This window comes from Apteryx mantelli, chromosome 19 (genome assembly GCF_036417845.1).
Source record: "Apteryx mantelli isolate bAptMan1 chromosome 19, bAptMan1.hap1, whole genome shotgun sequence".
NCBI classification, from domain to species: Eukaryota; Metazoa; Chordata; class Aves; order Apterygiformes; family Apterygidae; genus Apteryx; species Apteryx mantelli.
This window is the reverse complement of record NC_089996.1, coordinates 6,494,088-6,519,865: the sequence shown is the minus strand read 5'-3', so window position 1 is coordinate 6,519,865 and position 25,778 is coordinate 6,494,088. Positions and strand designations below refer to the sequence as shown.

Below are 25,778 nucleotides of genomic sequence, written 5' to 3'. Positions count from 1 at the left end.
TCTTATGTTCTGTTTCAGTGAGCATGGGAGCACATGGTAAGACAGACCATAAGATGGAGGGGAAAAAAAAAAAGAAATTTCCACAAATGAAGAGGAAGCATAACTGTAATTGAAATAATTGGATGACCTGGAAATTGGAATAATAGGGATGGAATAGAATTCAGTAATGCAATGTGCAGCCATGTAATTATGGGCTAATAATAGACATTTGCATCTAAATCAGGAGCTTATTGGCTAGCAACCGATGAGGACCATTTGAATGTATTTGTTGAGTCTTTGCCCTGCTAGTGATGCAGCCGCAAGAAAGGAAAATGTGGCCCTACAACATATCAGGAGCAGGCTTTCTACCAAAGCTAGGGAAATACTAACATGCCCTGAGATCGGTAAAAGGCACTGGTGAAACCTTGTCTGAAGCACTGTGTACAGCATGGTAATTCGCATGCACAGAAAAGGAACTGAACTGGAACAAGTTTATGGCAGGGCTTGAGGTTGAGCAGGGGAACAGAAAATCTGCAGCTTCTGTTTGTGTTCTTGGAAGGAGTCAAACTGCCTAGAAGGCAGTTTTCACCAGTTTCTTAGAAATGGTCAGGCAGGAAGGTCACCAGAGAGATTTTGCTGGTATTTGTTAGTTCTTGTGTTCCTCAGAATAAATGATCTGGAAAAGGTGGTGGGTAAGCAAGTTGTATAGTTTGTTAATAACATGAACACAGATGAAGACTGTTTACAAAGAACTGTAGAAATGATACCAAGTGATGGAGGAATAAAGTACCAGGAGAAATGCAGGATAGATAAACATAATGTAATGTGCATTGGAAAAATTAGTTCTTACTTTACATACACAGTGAATGATATGGAGCTAGTTATCATTCAGGAATTAAATGTTGGAGTTAAGAGTTCTGTGAATATGTGAGCACTGTGCTCCCAAAGGGAAAAAAAAAAACAAAAACAAACCCAAATCATGAACTGAAATTGTGTGTTAGGTTTTATTGGCTAAAAAAGAGAGAACAAAACAGGAAAAAAAACCTCACAAGCTTAGTGTATAAATTCATCTTGAATAAATCTTGAACATGCAACTGTACCTCTGTCCCTTCTACTACCTCAAAAGGATATAATAGAATGGCAAACAGTGCAGAAAAGGTAACAATAAGAAGAAACTGGATGATAAAGATTACATCATCTGATAAAGATTGCAAGGACAATCAAAAGGCATCTGTATGAGGAACTGTGTAGACTGAAGTTCTTCAGCCTTGGAAGGAGACAGTAAGAACAGTATCAAGGGCTTTGAAATCGTGAGTGGTATGGAGAAGGTGAAACTTAAATGATCGTTCACTGTTTTTACATTGTGAGCACAGGTATTAGCAAATGAAAAGGTCAGGCAGCACACAAAAGGGAGAACTTTTTACACAAGGCGTAGTTAAACTGTGGCCTCTAGGCCACGAGATGCTGTAGATGCCAGAAGGTTAGGTGGTTTCCACAGGGACTTAGACTCTGTCATGAAGAAAAAATTCATCAGTGGCTATTAAACACAAAGTCATAAGCTCTGCTTCAGAAAGTCCTTAAACCTCCAGTTGCTGGAAGCTAGGAGACTACATCAGGAGACTATCACCATATGCTTGTTTGTATATTCTTCCCGAGTCATTTGCTAATGACTGCTGTCAGCAGACAGGATGCCGAGGGCGGTGGACCTTGGGTATGACCCAGTACAGCTGTTCCTATGGTTATGTATTTCAGAGTGAAGCTAGAGGAACTTTGCTTTCTTAATCAAGTGGAATACATCCCCTAGAAAATACTTACTGTCTATAAAAGCATCTGGAGGTAGACATGAGGGAAGAAGGAGAGCTATTTAAGCTAGAGGACAATGTCTGCACAAGAATGAATGGTATGAAGTGGCCAGGAGTAAACTTAAGCTGGAAATTAAAAGAAGGCTCCTAACCACCAGAAAGCAGTAAGATTTTGCTAGGAACAGGGCAAGTCAGGTGGGAATGTGCAACTATTTCATGACAATGGAATTCAGTAAGGATCTGAAGGAAATTACAGAATTTGTTGCCTTTCCATCCTAAGGACCTGCATTCTGTAAATCAGTTCAAGATAGCAAAATAATCCAAACTGAAGGGAATTAATTTTTCAATGTGTTCATGAGGCATATCATTGGGATTTGTGTTAGATCAGATCCTATTGAACAATTTACTAATGACTTGGGAGAAGAACACAGTGTCATATTAATTACATTTTCAGGAGCTCTTTAATTGGAGAGGTTTGCAAAATGTAAGGAAGAAGAGGTTCTAGGTTGTTTTTATTTTTGTTTTCCTCATAAGAAATGCGAAATAACACTAAGCAGATGCAGACTGTACACTGAAGAAGAACAGTAGAAAGTGCTGGGTGGCCCTATTGACAGAGGCCTTGTAAGTAGGGTTGATTTGTAAATTGTATGGTTGTTTCCAGAGAACCTTTACAACAGGAGAGTGATTTATGAATTTGACCATAAGCTTCAGCACTGTCAATCTCAAAATTCATGAGGCCAACTTAAAGCTCTTTTGGGTTCTTCTGGCTTGTGTACCTGAAGAGGGCACTCCATTCATATTTTCAAGCTGTGTTTTTCAATTACTAGGGCTAAAATCTTCTTGAAAAAAAAATAAATAAAGGTTAGGGTCTCTTATAGTCACATGACTGCAGGAATGAGGGAGCAGTAGTACCTCAAAAAGTACCAGTGGTTAAAGGAGTTGGCCATGCATGTAGAGATATCTCATTTTACTTTACTCTCCTCAAAGCCAGTAAGAACCCCAGTTCATGCATTGGATGCTTATGAAAAGTGTCCATGAGAAAACGTTTGCAAGGCAGGGTCTTAGCGAAAAGGAAAACTTAGACCAAAGAGGGTTGTGATCCCACATACAATGGCAAAATGCCACGTGACTGGGATAATAAAAAATTGTAGGAAATAACCAAAGGTTGTGACTGTTGGAGAGGAATGCTGTGAGTGGCGGGAGAGAGTATAACTAGGTGTGAATCTTTGGCAATAGGTCAATTAACATTTCATGGGGTGCTACAGAAATTCTCATGCAGGTATCCTTATGCACATTTATGATAGAGAAGTGATGGATCGTCTCTTGCTGATTTTCAGACGAGGTATGAAGCAGGCAATTCAAACTAGACTGTAGGGCTAGTGAACAGTGAGCAGGGGGTTATCAAAGTAACTGTTGTGTATTTACCATCCTCAGGTTTTAAATTTTAGCAAATGACAGTTGAAGTTAGGGACATGATATGATGAGGCTGGATACTGAAGTATTGTTTGAAGAACCACTGTAATAGTCAATTTGACTTGGGAAATTCTAGGTTGGGGGACTGGCCTCTGAGAACGTGAGATGGGCTGAAGCCGTGAAAGATTTCAAACAGCAACAGAGCACCTTGTGTGGAGATGTCTTACTGATTACGGCCTTCGTCTCCTACCTGGGATACTTCACCAAGAAATACAGGCAAGATCTCATGGATGGAGTCTGGAAGCCATATTTACACCAGCTGAAAGTAAGCTCTGCTTTCTCTGAAAAACAGTTATTACTGGATATTACAGGGCCATAAATTCTGGTGTCCATAGGAGATCCCCCAAATGAGGGGCTCCCCTTGCACCCCTGCCATGTTGGATTGAGGAGGAGGACATTGTCACGCTTGATTCGCTCCTCTTTGGGCAATACGTTCTGGTCTCCTTTGCTCCATGGAAGTACCCGATTCCCCCATGGAAAATGCCAGATGCAGCAACCCAAACATGGATTAAAACTTCAGTGCTGTTCAGTTTTAACCAGGAGTCAGGGATGGCCTTGAAAAAGAGAAAACAGATTCTCTGAGGGAAGTAGTATGGAAGGGACTGCTTGGAGTTAGCAGAGCTCAATTTCTAGCTCCCTGATAGGCCTAGAAAGACTCCAGATAGTTCTTCATGCTGGACACAAGTTTTGTGAATGCTGGCCCTGCCCCTCAACAGGTTTCACCCATGTCTTGCTGCTCAGACTGGATGGAGACAGGCATGCTTCAAACTTGTTTTAAGTTTAACTCATTTTTACCAGGTCCCCTCATATATCAGTAAATCCAAGCGCTCAGTCTGCTGCAGGATTGAGCATTCTGTGCATCAATACCTAACTGAACATTGTAAATCCTGGTAAAATGCCAAGAGGCTTTTAAATAAGGCCACAACTAGGCAGCCTACTGAATGATGCCCAAACCAAAAAGCCGAGAAAAGCAGCAAGTTCCACAGGATGGGAGAAAAAAAAAAATCATTTTTTAATACTAAGCCAAGAACATAGTTAAAAAAGGTAATATTGTTCCAAAAATGGCCTGACTTGTGCTTAGAAATTTCAGGGAAGTGCCTGTTTTTCCATTCAAAAACTGAAGGCCTCTTCTGTTCAGATAACTGGCACAGATAACTTACTGGTTGTCACATCCGGAAATGGCCTCCCATGTCAGAGAAGTGTTTCTAGAACTGCTAATGTCATTTTGCAACACAACAGCAGGCTTATGAGGGTGTTAATTATATTCTTCAAAGCTGTCATTTCAAAGACTTTGTACACTGCAAAGTGTGATCTGAACCTGTTCTGCTGGGTTGAGACGGTTTGGTGTGCTTAGTACACTGCAGGCAAAATTTTTTGTGTTTCCTGTATAATTTATGTTCATTCGCAACAGGAGGGGAGAGCTTTTAATACTAGATCAAAACTATCCTGTAAAATGGCAAACCACCAATAGATAAGACTGCTCAGTTTTTAGTTAAGCTAAATTTGCTTGAAATGATCTACTCTTTTGCCTTTGGAATATGTGGCAGGTTGCATTCACAGCTTTGTACCGACACGCTAGGAAACATTTCTGCTTTCCTTCCAGGTCCCAATCCCTGTAACTCCATCTTTGGATCCTCTGACCATGCTGACAGATGATGCTGATATAGCGACTTGGCAGAATGAGGGCCTGCCAGCTGATCGGATGTCCACAGAAAATGCCACCATTCTCACAAACTGTGAACGCTGGCCCCTCATGGTGGATCCCCAGCTACAGGGTATCAAATGGATCAAAACAAAGTATGGCGAAGATCTCCGAGTGATCCGAATTGGGCAGAAGGGGTAAATATGAACCTTATCCCATAATAATATCTTTTAATGCCTATCTGTCTGTCATATTTGATGAATAGCATATGTTTGACTGCGGCCGTCTGAGCAAATTACATTGAGGAAAACTCTCAAATGTATTTATACATAGCTGCTTATTCATTACCAAAATGATAGAGATTTCTCATTAAATAGAGGGGCTGTTTAGTGCTTGGTCAAGTTACCATAGAAACTCCTCTAAAACCGGGAATGAAAAGAGAGATATGCTGGGGGCTGAGCTACATGTAGGATTATGGCATCCTCCCTCAGGCTCATGTTAATGTGTTGTCTCCTGACTCAGTTTCAGCAAGGGGGATGAGCAGGGCTTCTGTACGGCTCAGAAGAAGAGAGAGGGCCTGGTCTTGGAGGGTGAAGTTGACATGAGGGTCACCTTGCCCTGAAGACCAGCTGGGCTAACTCTGCTTCCATATTAGTACTAGCTAGGAGGTTCTCATCACAACATACACATCGCCTCCATTGCATCACCTCATGAACCTGCCTTGTTCTCGCTAAATTTTTTATAGAAAGGTCTTTCAGCTCCAGGCTTTTATCTTTGATCAGAGCACAGACCAGTCTTCTGCTGCTTCAGGATGCACTTATTGCCAGTGCAGTCTGCTGTACCAAACCAGCTTCTCTTTTTCCCCTCCCAGCCACATCTCAGGCTGGTAGGTACTCTGAAAGGGGAGTTTTATGTACAGGTGTGATGACTCTGGGCCATTAGCTAAAAGCAGCATCCACTGTCCCATTACAATAAATGGTGAGTGTTTCATCATCTGGAAAACCAAGGTTCTTTGCTTTCAACTGCCTTAAGAGGTTTAAACTCGCACCCCTCTCTCCTTCAAAAAAAAAAAAAAAAGCCATTTTAGCAGGTTTGGGGTCAGCTGCTGTCATTCTCTCTATCTTCATATAAAATATTTGGGGGCTCAGAGGAATGGGGGCTGCTGATCAGGGACAGGGTTCACATCGTTTGAACATATTCCTCTAAAAGTCAGGTATTTGTTCTGAACTTCTTCTCTCATCTCCTTCCATAGTCAGTGAGGGAACCTGGCCCTCCCAAAGGGCCGTGCAGCTCACCAGTCTTGGAAACCTATTATAGGATGGAATAAATCACCTCTTGAGGGTGAGGGCAACTATCTAGCTTAGACTAGGAACCTAAATTTTAGCCAGTTGAATTAGTTGGGGTAATTCCTATGACAGCGTAACCATGCCTAGAGAGCACCGTCACCGCCTGTCCAAAGTCATTCACTCCTCTTTGCAGAAAAGCAAGTTATGTGAAGTACAGAGCAGCCCTGAAGCAGCAAGCACGAGCATTTGACCATGCCCTTCCCAATACAAAGCATCCCAATGCAGAGCAGCCTTGGTTTATAGTTAGGCAAGGTGCAATGGGGTCAAATTCCTCTGTGAAGAAGAATTCAATCATTGTCACCCCATCCTAATCCCTAAACCCTGCGCAAAAGGGAGCTGAAACCTGTTCTTCTTTCTTTTGTGCAAGCTTATCTGTATTGGTGGATTCTGGGAGAAACAAAGCATTTGCTAAAAAGATAACAGTCTGGCCCTGCTTTGTTCACTGCTGTCCATGTTCTTTTCTTGGGTATTACTACTTGCTCTTGGGAGGTCTGAGATCTGATTCTCTCTTTGTTGGACAGCCAAGACTCTGCCAGTACCTCTTCCCACACCACAGACACCACCTTGCTCACGCTTCCTCTCTTGCAAGTTCTGGCATGTGTATGGAGCTGCCATTGCGATGTGGAACAGCCCTCTAACCCTTGCGCGTGCTTATGCTCCTTGCTGCAAAGCCTCACATCACTGCCGCATTACTGTTTCCCATAGGTATTTGGACGCAATGGAACAAGCCGTTGCTGCGGGAGAATTGGTCTTGATTGAAAACTTGGAGGAATCTGTGGATCCAGTTTTGGGGCCCTTACTGGGTCGAGAAACAATCAAGAAAGGAAGGTGAGCTTCTGGGAGATTTAATGGCATGTATGCCTCCACTGTCTGCCCTTTTTCTGGTAAATGGGTTCTTTATGCTGGTGTGCCCTCTTTCTCTGACCCCGATTTGTGGGTGTTCATATACGACAGCACTAACAACCTGCCTTCAGAAGCGAGAATATTTTAAATCAGGCAATCACGGGTAATTCAGTCATGAGATGGGTTTGATATAAACCTAGTTTGTTTTTTTCTTTATTTTGCTGGACAGTGCTATTCAAATCTCCTGTAGAAGGAGAGATCTGTAATTCCTCCTTTTGTATAGTGTCCTTGGTATTGGTAATTGGTGTCTGTAACTGGTTATCTCGACACTGAATTATTGCCAAAGTGACTATTGCCGTTGTGAAGAACATGCAACCATAGATTTTAGCAAACATTGCACACTGTTTAGGAATACAGTTGCAGATTTAAGTATTAAGAATATTGTAAGTGTTTCTTACTGGAGGGAAGTTCTTTGTGTCAGCCAGGAGGAGTTCAGAGAGAGGGGCAGCCAGTGAGTTTACTTTTTCTTCTTGTATGTAAGTAAAATAATCACATTTTTAGAATGTGCTCAAATAATGGCAACAAATAAAACTTTGTGTTCCGCGGTCAGTACTGAATTTGATTCAGAAACTCTTTTGATGTTGTTTCACTGGCTTTCACATACTGGAGTCATCGTCCTTTAGAAGGGTATGTGTCTTTCAGGTTTCTAAAAGTCTCTGCCACTAATAGCTTTATAGCTAAGAGGAACACAGCATGGGCTGACCTCTGTGACTTCAGCAGCAGCTCTCAATACAGTCCTGCTTTTGGCTTTGAAGAGTTAAAAAAAAAAAAAAAGAAGAAGAAGAAGAAAAAGAAAAAAAAGAAAAAAGCCTGTCAAGCTCTGCATTTCATATTCCTTAAGTTCCTCGAAAATCATTTTCTTACAATTGAACTCTCATAAAATATCTTAGGACACTGTCAACTTCTGGGAAAGGCAGGTTTTCCAGAGATGTTGCAAGGGAATGCATCATGAGAAAGATGGCTGGTTCTGGGTTTCAACTACACGAGTAAAGGGGAAGAAGCATTTCGAAGGGAATGATATTCCTAAATGCAGGGAATAGAAACATTTCAAAACCGAGAAGGGATTACAGCAGAGGTGGTGTGACACTTCAGTCCCCTTGCAGTGAAAAAACTGAATCGTTCCCTTTTGGGACTGTATGCCTGTGTTCTCAAAACTCACTCTGAGATCATGTGTTACCTTAGAAAAGGAAAATAAGTCAAAAATCAAATAAAACCTTGGTACCGGTTGGACTTTGGGTGTTTTTCCTGGGTTTCATGTTTTCCAGGACAAGTTAAAGCCCCAGTCCTTCATTTTAGACCACACAGGCAGAAGCCAGTAGTCCCATGGCTGGAGTCTCTTGAAGTCAAGTCTCTGAGCACTGTTTTGGGAGGCTCTCATGAGCTGCTCATGTTATGTGATATCTCTGTGCCTCAGTTTTGCATCTGTAAAAATGGAATAGTGAGAGATGTGACCAAAAAGATACCTAATGAGTTTACGTCTGACTAGAAAGTGTACTGAAATTCTCATGCTGATACTACTGTTCCTGTATCCATGTGCAGGTGGGCCACAGTATAACTGCTTCAGTGGAAGCATCACTGTAGCTTGCATGAATATCAACACGTGCATAGGTGTGTACAGATAAATCTCCTAAAGGAGATTTACATCTTCTCCTGAGACATCAATGCATCTCTAATTTCCCTTTCCCTCTGGTTCCTGTGGGCTTTGCCAAACTTATGTTCAGAGTATTTGGAGTCCTGTGGTTCAGCCTCCCTGCTTTATGAATTATAGGCTTGGTGTCAGAATAGGAGAAAGCTGAACTTTCCTGAGTAATCTTATCTCCCGCAAATGGCTGTGAGCCGCTGCTCAAAGCCAGCTTCATTGCTAAAGCTCAGTGCGATCACAGAGTCAGCCTAATTTGAGCCAGCAGCCAAGGCAGTTTCAGTCGTGGCTAATTAAAATCTCAAGGCCGAGAGGTTTTTCCTTCATGTAACACCAGCTTTAAAAAGAATGTGGCCCCCATGAAAAAGCAAGGGTGATTCGTGGTTCAAACTGATGCCTGCAGGCCGGAAACTATGAGCCTTCTCAAACAGGCATTGCTGAAATTCAGGGGCAACACTTTGGCTTTTTTAATCCTAAATCAGAAGTGTTTCAAGCGTGTCCAATTTTAAATACCCTTTGCATTAAAAATGATTTCTGTCCTGAGAATAGAGAGTCCTATGCTAATAGATGCCATTGGCTTATTGGTATTTGGGCAGAAATATCTTGGAAGGGACGTGAGCACACGCATTTTTTGATCATTTCAGGTTCATTAAGATCGGTGACAAGGAGTGTGACTTCAACCCTGCTTTCCGTCTGATTCTCCATACAAAGCTGGCAAACCCCCATTTCCAACCGGAGATGCAGGCACAGTGCACCCTCATCAACTTCACCGTCACACGAGATGGCTTGGAAGACCAGCTGCTTGCAGCGGTGGTGAACATGGAAAGGCCTGACTTGGAGGAGCTAAAGGTCAGTAGCTGAGAGTTTGCACTGGGAGGCAGTATAAATATTAAAAAAAATAAAAATAATACAAATATTTTAAAATGAATATAATTTAATGTGCAAGGGTGCAGAAATTGTGGAGGTCACCATAGAAACAGGAGATTTCCCTTGAGTGATAGATATTGAGTTTTGGGTTTTTTTCTTCTGTCTTCTAATTTCTTCGTGTTTTGGGCATACTTAAACTGCAGCTTCAAGTTTTTTCTCCAAAACAATCTCTTTCTTTTCCTATCCCTTTTGGAATTGGAAACTGAGATTCTCATTATATCATTTTTCTCTAGACTTCACAGATTTAATTTTGGAAGTAGGATTAGTCTCACTTAACTTTAGGCATTTATGGTATAGGATTCCCACTGTAAACATTGTCAGGCTGATAATGAAATTTTTCTGGTACAGTTCTTCCTCCCACTTGTTTATAACTGGCCAAAATTTTTATTATTTTTTTTTAATCTGAGATGTTATAAGTATGGCTTCAGTTTCAAGATAACTTTTTAAAGAAAATCCTCTTTGCTAAAGGCGTCTTTAGCACAGTAACAAATATGTATAATATGAAATATTTACTGAGAGTGGGAATAAATTTACAGCACATGTTCAGTCAGGCCAGGCCAGTCTTGTAATAATCTCTTCGTTTAATGAGGTTCTCCAATATGTTAACTGTGCAGCTTTAATGATGCATTTAGTTTTAAACAGGCTCATGTGCTAACGAGCCAAAAGTTGGCATAGAAATATGTAATGCACTAATTTAATGTATAAGTCATGCCTATCTAGCTAGGACAGTAGGAGACCCAAAGCCTCTTGATCAGGCACCCCTTATATATGCTCATCAGCACGTTGTAGACGCTACAGACACTTATCTTTACTGACTTAAACCAAATGGGGTTGTATAGGGTGATTGAGATTAACTTAGTGGTGTCATTAACTGAAGTTTAGGACCATTCCTCTTAGCCTCAGCAGCACTGCTGTTAATGACTGTTGTCACAAGAAGAAAGACAAATTCAATATCACATGCAGTGATCAAATACAGTATTAGGCTCTGAAAATTAGTAGCTCAAAATCTGCAGTGCTTACACAGTTCCTCTTTTATGGCATGTATTAGAGTACAGTGAAAATGAAGTGAATTAGGGATCATATATTTTAAAGTCCCTGCTTATTCTGGGCCTGTGCACTGTGGAGAAGGAAGACGGAGGCAAAGCATCAGGGAGGACCAGGGAAATGCACCCCCAGGTGCTGGTCCTGCCAACCATGCCACCAGCAGTGGGAGATAGGGGCTGTAGTCTGACTTCAGAAACCATTAAGCAGATATAGATTGGTGTAAAATGTAGTTTTCTCTTCCCTTAAAAATATCTGAGACTTCTTTCTCTGTTTCACCACATCCAGATAATATCAGAGCCCACAATATCTCCTCTCTCTTCTCTGTTCTTCTGTTTCCCTCCTCCAAGAAACCCCCAGATACCAAGGAGGAAAAAAAACAGTTCATAGCCTAGTGTTTTTTTCCACTGGATGGGGATACGTCAACCCACAGTCGCTTCCCTGCTGGGATAAAAGCAGAGACTTTTCTCCCTAGATGCATAACAGGCATTATGCCCCCTCACCTTCCCATGGGGTCACAGAAAATTTTCTTCAAGTGAGGAAGGGGTAATAAATCTTAACAACACCCTTGGTATCAGAGAACTTACCAGGATGCGCATGACCCAGGCACGCGTCTATCTTGTGAGAGATTTGTGGTCCCTGACTCTTGCCTCTCAGGAGCAGCTGTAACTGAGTTGGCCTGGAGGAGGGGAGCCAGGAGGCTTCAGTCTTGGTAAGGACTTCAGGTCTCATCAGCAGAGGAAGAGAACTTTTTTCCCTAAGTGGTAGGTTTGGTCATTGCTCCTACAAGTGTTGCTATATTTATCCAGTAGTGAGAAGCACAATCTGTTGAAGTCACGTTCCCTCATGCTTTTTTTCCTAACCTGCTGAATCTTCAGCAGGAGAGGTTGTAGGTGCCCTCTGCACCAATAGCCTTGAGTCTGGTGTTCAGGATGGATGTTGTTGCCATCATTCTTGGCTATATCTGAACTGGTAAATAAAATGTGGCCAGGCATATTCTCTGGTTTCAATGCCAAGTAATGCAGCACAGCTGAAGGCTGCATAGTTTACCGCTCTTCCTCCGAGAAAAGGCCTGCTTGTGCTATTCCCAGAGCCATGTACGGATAATGTGAGAGGGGGGTCGGCACCAACTGCAAGTGTATTGACCCCTGTGGATGACTGCGGGCCGGGTGCTTGATCCTTTGTTCTCCCTGTATTTCATTTGCTAATGTGGACAAAGCCACAGTGACTGTTGCCTGATAGCTGTGGGAAGCTCCTTGAAGATACAGGTTTGAATCTTCCGATTCCGTAAAGAAGTGGCCGCTCCTCTAGATGTGCTGTTTGCCATGGTTTCTTCCCTGGTGTAACAGGCATGGCAAATACGATAATTTATTGTTAGTGTGATTAACAAGTTAATAACCTAATCAATATTGTTCAAACAGTTATTATTAGTCCAAATAACACTTATAATACACAAAAGCCTCATACAATTAAAACTGTTACACAAAGATGCAGCTCACTAATACCTACTAATGTCCACCCTGGTCTCTGGGATTGGGCTCACCCTCCAGGCATCACTAAGATCTATAGCTTCAGTCTTCCTCAAGCAGAACTGGGTGTGGGGTGATTACAAGTTATCAGCATCCTGAGGTCTTCTCTAGGAAAAGTTTGATGTCCATGGCAATGTCTGTTCTTCTTCCTCAGTCTTGGCATCCATCTAGGGTCATTCTGGTATTTTTTCTCAACATGGTCTGCTCACATAATCTTTCTTCCTATTGGTTCCTAATTATCCATCTATTCATCAGTATTTTCCCATTCTTTCTTATCTCTAAAACTGGCTTTATCTGATTCATAGGTCTGCACTCCTCCATTGACTGTTGATTGATTGTTACGATGGATGTTTACAGTCTGGGACCTCTGACACCACTGCGCATTTGCACTCTGCCACATTTTTATTCTAGAGACAGTTCAATCTATGCAGAATAACTACTTGCTATTACTATAAATTAAAGCCAAACTAAAACTGATTAAAGCAACAGTGACCTGGCTGCTAGATGATCACATTTAAGATCAGCTCAGGCCAAGGCAAGCAAAGCCAAGTCTTGAGGCCTTATTGTGTCAGGTCAATACAAAACCTGTGGCCTTTTACTAGTCTCATTTGCAATTTACTTTTGCAAGGACTGTGCTCCCCACCTTGCCTGCTTTGCTCCTGCCGGCTCTGCCAGTCCATGTGCTGATGGCATTGCCTGTGGTCCATGTTGTCTTACAAGAATTGGTTTCAAGCATCTCCCACCTTTACCAGACTTGAGTCTTTGGACTGAAATTTCTCAAAATGTGCTTTCCTCAACTTCATTGTCTGGTGGTTGTTGAAAACAACTGGAAGGTGGCCGCTATGGACCCATTGGAGATAGAGACTCTGACAATTTGAAGATTCATCAGTAGAGAAGGAATGAACAGTGGGGAAAGTCCTGGGAAAGGCTGCAGACTCACAACAGTTGGGCATCTGAGGTGGGAAGGGGTTGGTAGCGAGTCCTCACCAAACTGGCCTGTAGCTCTAGTGAACTTTTTTTTTGTCACGGAATGAAAATTTGAAGGCCCTCAGAGTAACCTGCTTCCTGGAATTCACACAGTTATATATCAGCTGTAAAATAACAGATAATGAGCTCCACTGCAGAAATGAGGAATGATGACCTTGCTACTGCTGAAAACAATAGCATGATAAAGCTGCAACAGATGCAGGCTGTTGTGGGAAATACAGCATTGTACGCACTTCTGAGGGTGTGCTTCAGAAATTGCGTGGTGATTACAAGCTATTGGAACAAAAACCACACACATCCTCATTAATAACTGCAGGGCTTACAGTCCGTGGTCTGAAATAATAGCTTGCAAAATGTCATTTTCAAGGCAGGCTATGCTTGAATGACAGGAACACGCACAAAATTGGCCATGTTAGTTTTCTGTTTCAAGACTTGTAAAATATTTACCACCACGGGCAAACTCCTGTGTGTAATGCCTAAGGAACAGGCCCTTAAAAGCAAGCATTTATAGCTGAAATACCAGTAAACTGCGTGCTTCAGTGCACATTCTACTGAATACTTGGCTTGACATTAACATGAAATGAATGTGTGTGCAGCAAGTATGTGAAATTTCAGCCCAAATATTGAAAGGTGACTTGTTAATGAGTTAGAGTTAGTTAATCTGCTTGAAAACCTCTGACAACAGAACAAATACTGCTGGCCCCCCTATGTTTTAGGGGATTGGAAGAAACACAGGGATGTCAGACACGTCCCATTTCTGGGGACCTTTCAGACCTTGCATTTCCTGGAAGCTGTCTTGGGAGCATTAAATCACTTGGCTAATGACACTGATTCTACCATCTGACAGTCAGTGTGGCCTAGGACTTGTCTCAACTCCACTTGCGCACTCTCTCCTACTTCATGGACTTGGCTTATTTTCATAGTGCTAAAAAACACTCTTTTGCAAGTTATTTGAATCACTCGGTTGTGTCACTTAAATAAAATCTGGGGATTTAAAACTCTGTGTGTCATACAGCAGTGTTTTACATACTAGGGTGTTAGTGATTGGATTCATTTATGTGGAGAATAGTCATCCAGGCTTATATCTTAGCAGCATCCAAGTCAGATGCACTGCTTTGCCACAGGATGTTTTCTGTGATAATGCTAAAAATAGACATTCAGAATAAGACCGCATAGTGGAATAATATAATGTACCTGAAATCCAGGAAAGATGCAGTTTCCCTGAGCAAACACAGAGAATAGGGCAATCACATTTCATGGGGGAAAACCTATTTTCAAGGGTCTTTTCAAAAAGGAGCCAGATGAGATTCTTTAGTTCCACCATGAACAGTGTTAATCACTGGTATTTCTGCAGAAGAGACAGAAACAGAACAAGTTGCCAGGGAGAAGGGAGGGGAGCATTATTTCGCAGAAAGAAAATTGGAAGAATTTGCACCGTTATTTAGAAGATCTGCCCTTGAAGCAAGACAGTTGTTGCTGGTCTGAATCTGCTTGGTTGTCTTTGCGCTAAAATTGCGGTGGAGCGGAGACTGTCCTTGCATGTACAGCTTTGGAGTGGAGACTGTCCTTGCGTGTACAGCTTCTAGCACAGTGGGCCAATGATCCAAGCAGGATCTTGAGACCGGAATACAAATGGGAGTAGCAGTCAAGTAAGATTTTGACTTTGCCTTCAGTTCTAAGCTTCCAAGAGTCTGCAGTGGGTTGTGCTTAGCTCTGGACCCAAGAGAATGCGCTGTTGCTTTCGCCACCAGCTTTTAGCCCCTTGGTCCTCATTCCTGGTGTGATTGGTGCTGACATGTAGTGGGAAGTGCGGAGGTTCGCAGGGAGAGGTGAAAGGCAGCAGTGTTTATCCTTAGGCTTGCTGCATAGGGGCCATCCAGGCTGACTCAAGCCTGATAAACAGACATTTCTAAGAAGGAGGCACAGCATGCGTGTGAGATGGGGGCTGAAGGTCTTTTCTTCCTGATTCATTTCCATCGTTTTATACATTCCTAAAGGAAGGGCTTATTCATCCTGGCACTTTCAGGATTTCTCTGAGTGAATGGTGCATTGGATATGGAGAGATCCCCAGAGCTCTGCCCATATCCAGGAATCAGAGAGAGCAGGAGTTAGTCTGTGAGCAATGCTGGACTGTGGCAATGGTCAGTTAGAAGCTCATTCCCATATAGAGATGATTAATCCTTTCCTTATCACATTTTTTGTGGCTAAAAATTTCTGAATTGATTATTTGCAGTCAGATCTCACAAAGCAACAGAATGGATTCAAAATCACCTTGAAAACGTTAGAGGACAACTTGCTCTCTCGGCTGTCATCAGCATCTGGGAACTTCCTGGGAGACACAGCGTTGGTGGAGAACTTGGAGATCACTAAACAGACAGCTGCAGAAATTGAAGAGAAGGTAAAAAGACAAAGTGAGAGCCTGGAGAAAAGCATGCCTCTGATGTTATCTTTAAAGAAACATAGTGGTGAAACATAGCTTCTTTAATATGCTCATCTCTACCCATTCTGCTGCGCAGAGAATAGAAAGCAGTATAAATTGAAGTGCTCTCCGTTCTGGCCAGTTTCAAACAAATTAATTCTTTTGAGCTAGTGTATGTTAAATGGCCTATTTAAGACCAAGAGAAAATGGCAATGCCTAATGTAAAGATAATAAAATTTACACACTGTATCAAGGCTGCTTTAAACTGTTCCAGTGTAATACAGTGGCCTTTTAATTTTTCCTTGAATTAATTCTGAATATATCACACTTCCTCAATTAAGCTTGATTTTAGTACTGACTGGGGACTGGAATCTGTTGAGTTTGTGATCGAGAGTAAATCTGCAAGAATTTGAATATTTCCTACCCTTCAGTTCCTTAGGTTGTAAATCGGCTTTTTCATTAGCTCTGTAGTGTCAGTGTTGTCATTACCCAGTTTGCCTTGCTGGCTACACTGCAGCTAGTTAAATGCAAGGCTTTTCTACTCTGTCACTGAGGGGACTCGAGAAGTGTGGCTGTCACACCAGGAACACAACAGGACCCCTATCTGACCATCCTTAACTGCTTCCCTCCCTGGTTGTCCCATCTTTATAGCCTAGCACTTGGCCTTCTCCAGCATGACGACCCACGCTGCTCGATAACGATTATCCATGTTCTCAGGTCATGCTGCAACTGCATCACCAGTCACCTGGGAACTAACTGATCCCCCCATTAAAAATTGAAATTATTTCTACTAGCCATTTGTGGGGCAGCAGATGCATGCAGCTTCCCAAGAAGGATTTGCTTGTACTCCTCCAAGGGGCTGTTGGAAGAGGGTATTTTGACATGGCTGTGCAAGTTCTGGAAACAGTCACCCATCAGGTCTCCCTTTGACTGTCAGGGAAAGTCCAGCCCCAGGGCAGAGCTGAGTTTTGTCTATAGTTCCTAGCCTCAGTTGCCACTCGCATGGTGTTACGTGTTGTCTCCCCAGCTTTCAGAGTCTCATGGAGATGTGTTTTCCTCTCAGAGCATATATGAATGGATCCTGGTTTTATGGACTGCACTTGGCTTTGGAGCAGAGGCAAGTTGCAGTGGGAGAGGGTACAAGCTTCACATCTCCCTCTCAAATTAGACATTTTTTAGCTGGTTTAGTTTCTAAACAAGTTGTGACCGTAAAGCTGGTCACTGCCAACTCTCTGGCAACAGGGGTGAATCTTGGAGTTCGACTTGGTTTAGGACCTGGGGTTTATGAGTTTGGTACCTACATGGAAGGCTGTCTCACAGCCCCATTTCTCTCATGATTAAAGTCTGCTTCTCATGTCAACTCTTAATCTATTCTTGGTCTGTTTATCCCAAACAGTTTAGCCAACATTTTCCTTCCTATGGCGCTCCTCCCCACTGTATTTATGGAGAGCAACTACCTTTCCCACCCCTGGCTTTTATTTTACTACATTTATTAAGCATTTTGGGAGTAGGGTATCTAAGAGGTAGTTGTCTAAGTCTAAGCTAGACTCTGGGCTCCCTTTATAGTCACTGGAGAGACATTGGCAGTTCCAGAGCAGGGACCCCTCTGATTTGGGTGAATTAGGTGGGTGATTCATGGAGGTGCTTGTTTCTCTGTGTTGACTGTAAGGGATGCCCTCTCCCAGCTGTTGGAGCAGTTGGTCTTTCAGAAATACCAGCTCAGCCTTGGACAAGGTGGGGGAAGGAGATAGCGTTGGGCTGTGGAATGTAGAAGGGAACCATACCTGGCTGCATGGAGCATACAGCCTCTACAAGCCTGGATATTTCCGTTCTACAATACTGTCAGCATCTAGAAATGCAGGAGCGTTTGGTATTGTGCGTAGTTATAATTGTGATATGGCTATGAAGGAATGCATATTTCTGCTTATGAGTTGGGTCAGGATCTTTGCAGCACCTGCCCTCCAAAAAGTGCCCTGTACCTGAATCCTCATTGCAGTAGGCTTTGAAGCCATTCCTTGGAGGAAACCTAGACGTTATGAAATAATGGGCTGTCATTGCTTTTTGAGATGTGCAAACAGACTAATCCTCCAGATCCCAATATGTGTTGGCTGTGCGTAACAGACTGAGGCTAAGTCTGCACTTCAGTGGAAAGGTTTGATGGTTCCCCAGCCAGATATACTCACAGTAGCTCTGGTGGTGGCATAGGGAGGCGCTCACTGTTATGCATTTTGGTGTGGGCTGTGTCATACTCTGCAAGCTTGTTCAGCCTGTGCTGAGCCTTTTTCTGTCATGTCCTCATTGCATGGTTCGCTGAGCTAGCTGGATCAGCGCTGACATGGGAACATGTATCTGCACTGCAAGACATTTCTGACTGTGCATATCCAGAGCATAAAATAATCCCTGTGAGGCTCGAGGATGTCATTTTATGCCACTGAAGTGGAATGAAAGAACAAACTTCAACAGGACAGAGACAATAATGGGGCGATGTAACTGCCAAAAGGATTTTTGCCATATCCATCACAGCAGTTATGCAGACACCTGGCTAGGAAGGTAGAGGTGCATTAAACGCTGGTGAAGAAAGGCAGCAAATAGCAGCTATAAATTACCAGTTCTCAGCCTTGGGGGAAGCTGCCCCAAGAGCTCCACTAAGTCTGTTCAGTCCCATGTTATTAATGATCTGCACAGGAGGGGGGCAATTAGCAGGAGAAACTCACTGATGACAAAACTAATTCTGGTTAGTGAAAAGCAGGGAACATAGTGGGAACCCCAGAGGGGACTTGCAAAAACAGGGAATTGGTCAATATGAGAGTAAATGCAGTTAAATGTAGAATAAACCAGAGGAAGGAGGATGCTGGGAGTGGACAGCTAGAGCTCTGGCTGCTTGATGGTTTGGAGAGCGGAGGCCAGTTCCCCGCAGCGATCGCCCGGCGCGCAAACAGGTGACCCACTCCTTGGCCTGACGTCTCGGTGGTAGGTGTTAACTCTACACTGGACTGCAGGAGGTCTTGGGCCTCTTTGTTTTTCACCTCTCGGAAGTGAGAAAGATGGACTCAATTTAAAAAGATGTTTTCACGGTTGTCTTGATCTTGTGTTTTCCTCACAGGTCCAGGAATCCAAGGTGACCGAAACAAAGATCAATGAGGCCAGGGAGCACTACAGGCCTGCAGCAGCGCGGGCCTCTCTGTTGTACTTCACAATGGACGACCTCCATGCTATCCATCCCATGTACCAGTTTTCCCTGAAGGTACTGTTCCCGTAAGCCGTAGGGATCTCCCTGCTGCTCGTGGCTGTGCTAGACAGCTGCACTGCTTTGTTCTCTCGCTAAGGTAAAAAATCTTCTTCTTGGGCTTCCTGAGGATATTTGAACGCCTAGACAAAAAGGTGGTCTAAACTAATCCCTTCTGTTGCTTAGGTTTTATGCAGAAGTGTCCTGTAATTAATTTTGTTATAAATCCACTTCACATATATCACCTGTAACTTGTGTTGTGGTAGTGTTTAAAACTGAAGAAAAACTTGTCTTATGCTTGCTGCAAACACTCAGCAGAATGCTTTCCTTGCTGCCATCAGTAGAAGAAACAGTATTTCTGCAGTGCCTGGAAGGTCCAAGATCAGTCTGAATCTCATAAGAAAAGGTTTATTTGCATTGTATACTGAGTGTGGGCCGGAGTCTGTGTGCTCATGTCTGAATTTGCCGATCATCCCCACTGCAGGTGGTCAGATTGGAGTCAGATTAGATGAGCCTTAATTAGCTCTTCTTTCTTTTCCTTGGTTTGTTTCTAAGCAATTGAACTAAAGTCTTGTGGAAAGTCACGATTTGACTTATAGGTGCATTAACATTCTTTATTACTAAAAAACAATTTTATTTTTTATTTTTATTTTTTTTTGCAAGGCAAAACATTGCAAGCAGTTTATCTCTTCCATATTCACAACCTTCTTGGCCTGGCAGAACAAGATTAGCAGTGGATTTAAAAGACATCATCTGGGGAAAGTGCCAATGAACTACTTTTTTCTGTCAAGTTTACATATTTATGCCCAGGCATTTTACACAGCATTTGGAGTAACTTGCTTCACCAGTTAATCTTTTCTTTATATTTACATCGGTTCTGTATCAGTGATGTCATCAGGGTCATAACAACTGCGCAGATATTTCGTAAGTTCAGGAATTGCCTCAGCACTTAAAAATTATCAAAGACCTTGATACTGAAACAGTCCTGATTTCCCAAATAAGCCAGAATTGAAACATCTCATCACTGTCTAAGCACATTCCTGTCCAACTGAGAGCACATCACCAGGGGATTTATTGCTACCTTCTACACAAAAGGCAAATCATTCCTGCTTCCATCACTCCCCCCCCCAAAAAAAAAGTTTTCCAAGCAGCTGGGCCTTCAGGAGCTTGGATCCTTCCTATGTTACAGTTACCTGAGCTTTTCAGGTAGTCAATAATATGGTGTGAACCCTAGCCCAGACTTGGGGCTAGTGTCTGTGTATGCTTGACATGAGAGAAGAGGTAATACGGACGTGACATGAACCAACACCACCTCTCAGTATGGGCTTGCGCACAGATTTAACTACAATATGGAGGAGTCCTGACACACGAACTGTGTTTCACATGCTCTTCTCACAATGTCATGTGGCCATCAGACAGACAAGCAAACCTACAGTCTTCTGTAAGAGTCCTTAGATTAGAAGGCGAGATGGCATTTATGGGTGGGTTACCACCCTGAAATGTGGTTGCAGCAACCTCAGCCACTTGGCGTCCTAACAATGGCAGTACGGACACCCCGACCGGGAGTGTGCTAGGAGAGAGCCCACTTCTTGCCCTGTGCTCCTAAATAAATGTAGAGTAGGCATAGCCAAAGGGTCTATGCTCCAGAGACGTTGTAGTCTATCTAAACAAGTCAGAAAACTAGCCTTTCCCTGCAAGGCAGTGTCGCTTTATAGTACAGGGGCATCTTATGTGTGGAGCTAGGACACATCTATCTCCTTTGGAGAAAATTTCTGCCAAGAGGTGATCCTGGAGATCATTTCCAAGATGACAGATTGATTTAAGTGCTAATTATTATTCTTCCTAGTGATGGGCTGAACTTCTCAAACCTTTCCACAGGGCAGCAGAGCCTACTGGGAAACTGGCACCTTTTGTGGGAATGAAGCCATGATTTTCCAGATTTCTTGACTACCTTTGAGATATCTGTATTCCCCTTTTTTGCAGGTCTGAGTGGACTGTGACTCCATGTGCCACAGTGGAGGAGTTAGATCTTTAAGAGTGAAACATATGCCTAGTAGTAAATTCGTAGTTAATTTCTTTGTTTTGTATTTAGGCATCACTTAATCAGTTGGTTTCCGTTTCTTGGCTGATGGGAAGCAGGGTTTTTTTCAGGCTGTCTACTGCATCCTGCAGGCTCCTTAGGCAGGGTCCATCCTTCTGTGCTCTACAGGTACTGCCCAAAACACTGAAGAAGTCTTGGTCCCGGAGCTGCTTCTAAGGTCCTGCTGTAGTAAAAAAGAGAGTGCAAATGATCCTTTGCCTAGATAAAATAGTCCCAATAGTCCCGTCCAGTAGAAACCCAAGGGCCTTCCTTGGTTGTTATTGAAGAGTTCCAATTTTAATGTTTCAATAAAGGAAAGACCTTTCTTTATCATCAGAGAGAGAGATTTTGGGGGGCTGGAGGGTTAAATAAGATGACATCCTAGTCTAGGATGACTTCCAGACAGTTTCTTACCTTGCCAAGTGACCTGGAAAAAGTAACAGAAACAAATTTTGAGCTGCATCCACAAAGAAGCTTTTCTTTTTGATATCTCCGACTCATATGCTGAGATAATTTTACTAGGAAAATGTGCAGAATATCTTTCTGGTAAGGATGCCCTTTGGAAGATTCATTCCATATACATACATAATAGATACAGGCACATCTGAGGTTTCACCTTTAATCTACCTAATTTGTATTTTTTTTGTTTTATGTTTTCCAGTTATCATTAATAATATGTATAAATACATAGGAAATTATTTGATGAAATGTTTTTATCTGATAAATTGTGATGATAGATCATAAAACATTGTGTAAAGATGCACAGAGATGATTTTAAAATACTTACCACACAGCTAAAAGCCCATTATAAATTAGAACGCACAAGATTTATATGTGACTCTGCAGCATGTTTTAACACAATTTAAAGAAATGTAAGCCGGAAAATCCATCCTGCAATTATTTAATAATGCAGTAGGTATCAGAGTTACTTTGATTTGTTGAGACATCATTCTCCTATTGTAGAACCCTGAAAATAACCTTTTGCAACAAAGCCAGGCCTTGACTGGTTGGTGTTATTAATTTGTATTGGCCTGATTATTTCATATTAGCTGGGTTACGATGTACGATGCCTTTGCATTGCTAATCGAGATTTAGGCTTTTATTTTGTGTGTTTATTTGTTTTTTCCAACTGCATTTGATAATTTGCTAATGGGCTTTCTTCAGCCTGCTCTGAAAGTTTTTAAGTCTTTTCTCATTTAGATCAGAAGTGTTTTTGCAAGAATCCATAGTATCTTATATAAGTCTTATATAAGTTGTCTTTCTCAGTGCATGCACCCACCCCTGAGGGGACTTCACTGGTTAAGCTCACTCCCATATTGTGAAGTCTTGACTACTCTTCTTGTCTAGTCCTTTGCTGAATCCAGACAACAAAATTACTTATTGGACTTTTTAATACTTAGGGGAATTGCTTTCTTCTAAGTCACACCAACATCTGAGAAATAAGAGGTTTGCTTTTCACTGGGAACACCAGTGTCTTTCAGCTCAAAGTTTGCACAGGAAGTTGACTGTAATCCCTATGTGAGAATATACTTTGTCTGAGAAATACTTCCCGTAGCCATTCTGTCTTAATTCAGTTAGCCTGTCTCTGCAGTACCTTCCTGAGCCCAAGCAACCACAATGTCACGGGGAATGTCATCATTGCTTGGGTGTGTACTCATGAAAAAGCAACTAAAAGCTAAAGTCTGGTCTCCAGACCTACTGCCCTGCTGCCTGGAGCTGCTGGGCCACACTGCTTGACAATTGGGGTTGCTTATAACTGGAGAGGTAAAATATATGAGTTGGCTTCACTTACTGCAACATTTCAGGTGATACCCAGGAGCATGAAAAGATCAGCTAGAAAACATCAGTGCTTTTCTGTGTCTGCCCACCTAGGCGTTCAGTGTTGTGTTCCGGAAGGCCATTGAGAGGGCGTCTCCAGATGAGAGCCTCAACGTGCGAGTGCTAAACCTCATCGACAGCATTACCTTCTCTGTGTTCCAGTACACGACCCGGGGTCTGTTTGAATGCGATAAATTGACCTACATGGCTCAAGTTACCTTCCAGGTAAACACCACTGTTTCGTGAAATTTGCATGCAATTATTTATTTTACGGGTAAAGATATCATCATTCAGAGAAAGCCCAAACTGTCATAGCCACGGCCTTCAGCGTCAGAGCAGCTGAAACAAGGGTTTGGGGACTGATTTTCTTCTCTGTCTCTCTTGCTTATAGTCATGGATGTTGTTTTTGATTGTCTTAAGATGTCAAATAGTTGTTTTAGCATAGTAATACCTGCATGCAAGAACTAAAAAAGGGAAAAGGAAGTTGATCTTCAGGGCTTAATAGGTTTTATCTAAAGCGAGTGTGTGCTATGTAGCTGCTGGTTTTTGTCTAGTATGTTTGTATAATTTTAAATATATGGTCTGAGCTAGGAGACCTTTCTGTAGGTCTATGTTGAAATCAAATCCGGTCAATAAATAATGCTTGGCATTATGTTATGAAGTTGTTATTAAGTTTGTGCAGTGAACTACTATGTAAGTGCCCTGACATGCAGAATACAGATATGAACCAAGTTTAAACTGCACAAGCATTGTGCAGGTCTAGTCAACCTTGATCCAGTGCTTGACCTGAATTTTTTAACTTTATGTAACAAAACATAATGTGTAAAATAACTGAGCTTTGCAAAATATAGAAGATACCAGGACAAGTAAACATGTAACGCTAACAGTAAAATGTACTCTAACAGTATGTTTAGTTAATAAATTTTCTGCATGTAAAAGTCAACTTAAATTTTGCAGAGTCACTCTTAATTCTGACCCCAAAGGAACCTACACGTTCTCATATATTTGTCTAAATAAAGCATTAAAGTAGCACACATTGTAGTTGTAAATACATTATACATTGAAAATAGTTAATGGATCATTTTAAGCTTTCAGGAAAACAGCTTCCACAATTCCAGTGAATGGAGGGAGCTGGGTGATGAGTCACAGGATTCTGCTGTTGAACTGAGTAGCTCGTTACCGTCATCAGTGGGAGACATACCAGCCACACTTCAGAAGCCATTGCCCCCTAGGCAGTAATGAGCTATATTCAAGACATTGTAACAGGAAATGAGAACCTGCTCCATCATGGCTCTTTTTTTCTCCCAGAAGTTGTACTGAGATTTTGGATGTCTGGCAGTGCACTCGCTGCAGTGGCTCCAGCTGGACTCATGAGTGCATATGGCTTTCCAGAATTATCTTGGAAAGAACTCTGAAAGTCCTACTCCACATGTTCCCCGAAGCCACCAGTGGTGGTAAAAACAGTGGTAATAGATGAATGGCTTAGATGCTCTCCAGCTCTTCAGTGTCTGAGACCTCAGGGACTCTTGGTGCATGTACTGTGAGTTTTTGTAACGCTCTCAGTACATCTTCAGTTACTTTCCAAACTGAACAAGATAGTGAGAGATGGGCAAAACCTTTGTACCATGCCCTGCAGATGCTCGCTCTGTCTCCTTTCAGTAACAATATCCAGTTTTTAGCTGCAGACATCAAATACAGGCAACGCAGCACATCCTTCTGTCTGTGTCTCTGCTAGCAGGGACTTTTCCCATTTTCTGTGCTCTCTATGAGCCTAGATCACAGCCTTTGCCATGCAGTTTTCCAAAACTTTGGCCCTGTTATGTTGCCAATCTCCATACTTGTTCCAGATCCTCTTTTGGGGAGACCCAAAACACCTGCACAGTATGTTTCATCAGATCCTTCAAGCATAGGACACTGTATACTTTTTAGCCACACGTTCAGCAGCTATGTAATTTGAATAAGTAATCTGCTGGAGTATACTGCTGCTTTGTATCCTGGCTGCTCAAGGATATCATGTTTGTTTGAAATTACAGATACTTCTGATGAGTAAAGAAATCAACACAGTAGAACTGGACTTCCTACTAAGATATCCAGCACAAACCAGTGTCACAAGCCCAGTGGAGTTCCTGTCTAATCACTCATGGGGAGGAATCAAGGTACCTGTTTCACTTGAACTATGTGAAAGCAGCTTCCCTTACCACATCTTGGGACCTTGATTCTCTGACCTTTGGACCAGTCCTTATGGCATTCAGTGAACAAAGTTCTGTTCATAAATGAGAAGTGGCACAAAAATGCTACAGAAATGGAGTGTTCTGTAGGTACAAGAACAGTGAATACAGAGAGCTTTGTGGACTCTTTGTGGTTGTACCGCTGATGATCTGTGTGTTCTTGAGAAGGTCATTTTTCTGTCTGAGATTTAGGTTTCTCTTTCTGTAAAACAGGAATGAGAATATCCTCTGAATTTTGTGGTTACAGGTCAGAGAGAGCATTAAGATCTTTGCTGTTTTGGGGATGAGGAGGGAAGTTAAGGCAAATGTGACCATCTCTTTTAGGGGCAGAGACCTGTTGGGATGGAGCAGTGCCAGCTGACAGACCTTCTACAAACACATGCTATCATGGCAATGGAAAGGTCTAACAGCTGCCACGTGTTGCAGAGGGAGGTGAGGAAGAGATGCGAGTCATCTCGGCTTTGCGCCTATTTGTCAACAAGTGCCAAATGTACTGGATTTGGACCTGGTTCAGAAGGGTATGATTAGTTTTCTGGAAGGGTTGAAATCATTCTTCAAGTTACACATGTTCATTCACACCTCGTTGGATCTGAGGCTGTATCTTTGTTTTATTGTGCCTTCTGATCAGTCTGGCACCTGCTATGATTTAAGAATCAGTTTTACCTATAGCATTTCTGCCTTCATGGCTCATTTCTCTGATGCTGTAAAGTATGGAGCTAAGACATCCTGTTTTGATTGG

At 42.3% G+C, this 25,778-nt stretch overlaps 1 protein-coding gene across 1 annotated transcript in view; it reads left to right on the top strand.

Moving 5' to 3' along the window:
- Positions 1-25,778, top strand: part of DNAH9 (dynein axonemal heavy chain 9) — a 207,981-nt gene that overhangs the window by 117,816 nt on the left and 64,387 nt on the right. The window contains exons 49-56 of the mRNA XM_067308503.1: positions 3,331-3,519; positions 4,858-5,093; positions 6,948-7,070; positions 9,429-9,633; positions 15,502-15,666; positions 18,791-18,931; positions 22,866-23,036; positions 24,845-24,967. Coding sequence (XP_067164604.1) covers positions 3,331-3,519; positions 4,858-5,093; positions 6,948-7,070; positions 9,429-9,633; positions 15,502-15,666; positions 18,791-18,931; positions 22,866-23,036; positions 24,845-24,967 — 1,353 coding nt within the window. The remainder of the gene's footprint in view (positions 1-3,330; positions 3,520-4,857; positions 5,094-6,947; positions 7,071-9,428; positions 9,634-15,501; positions 15,667-18,790; positions 18,932-22,865; positions 23,037-24,844; positions 24,968-25,778) is intronic.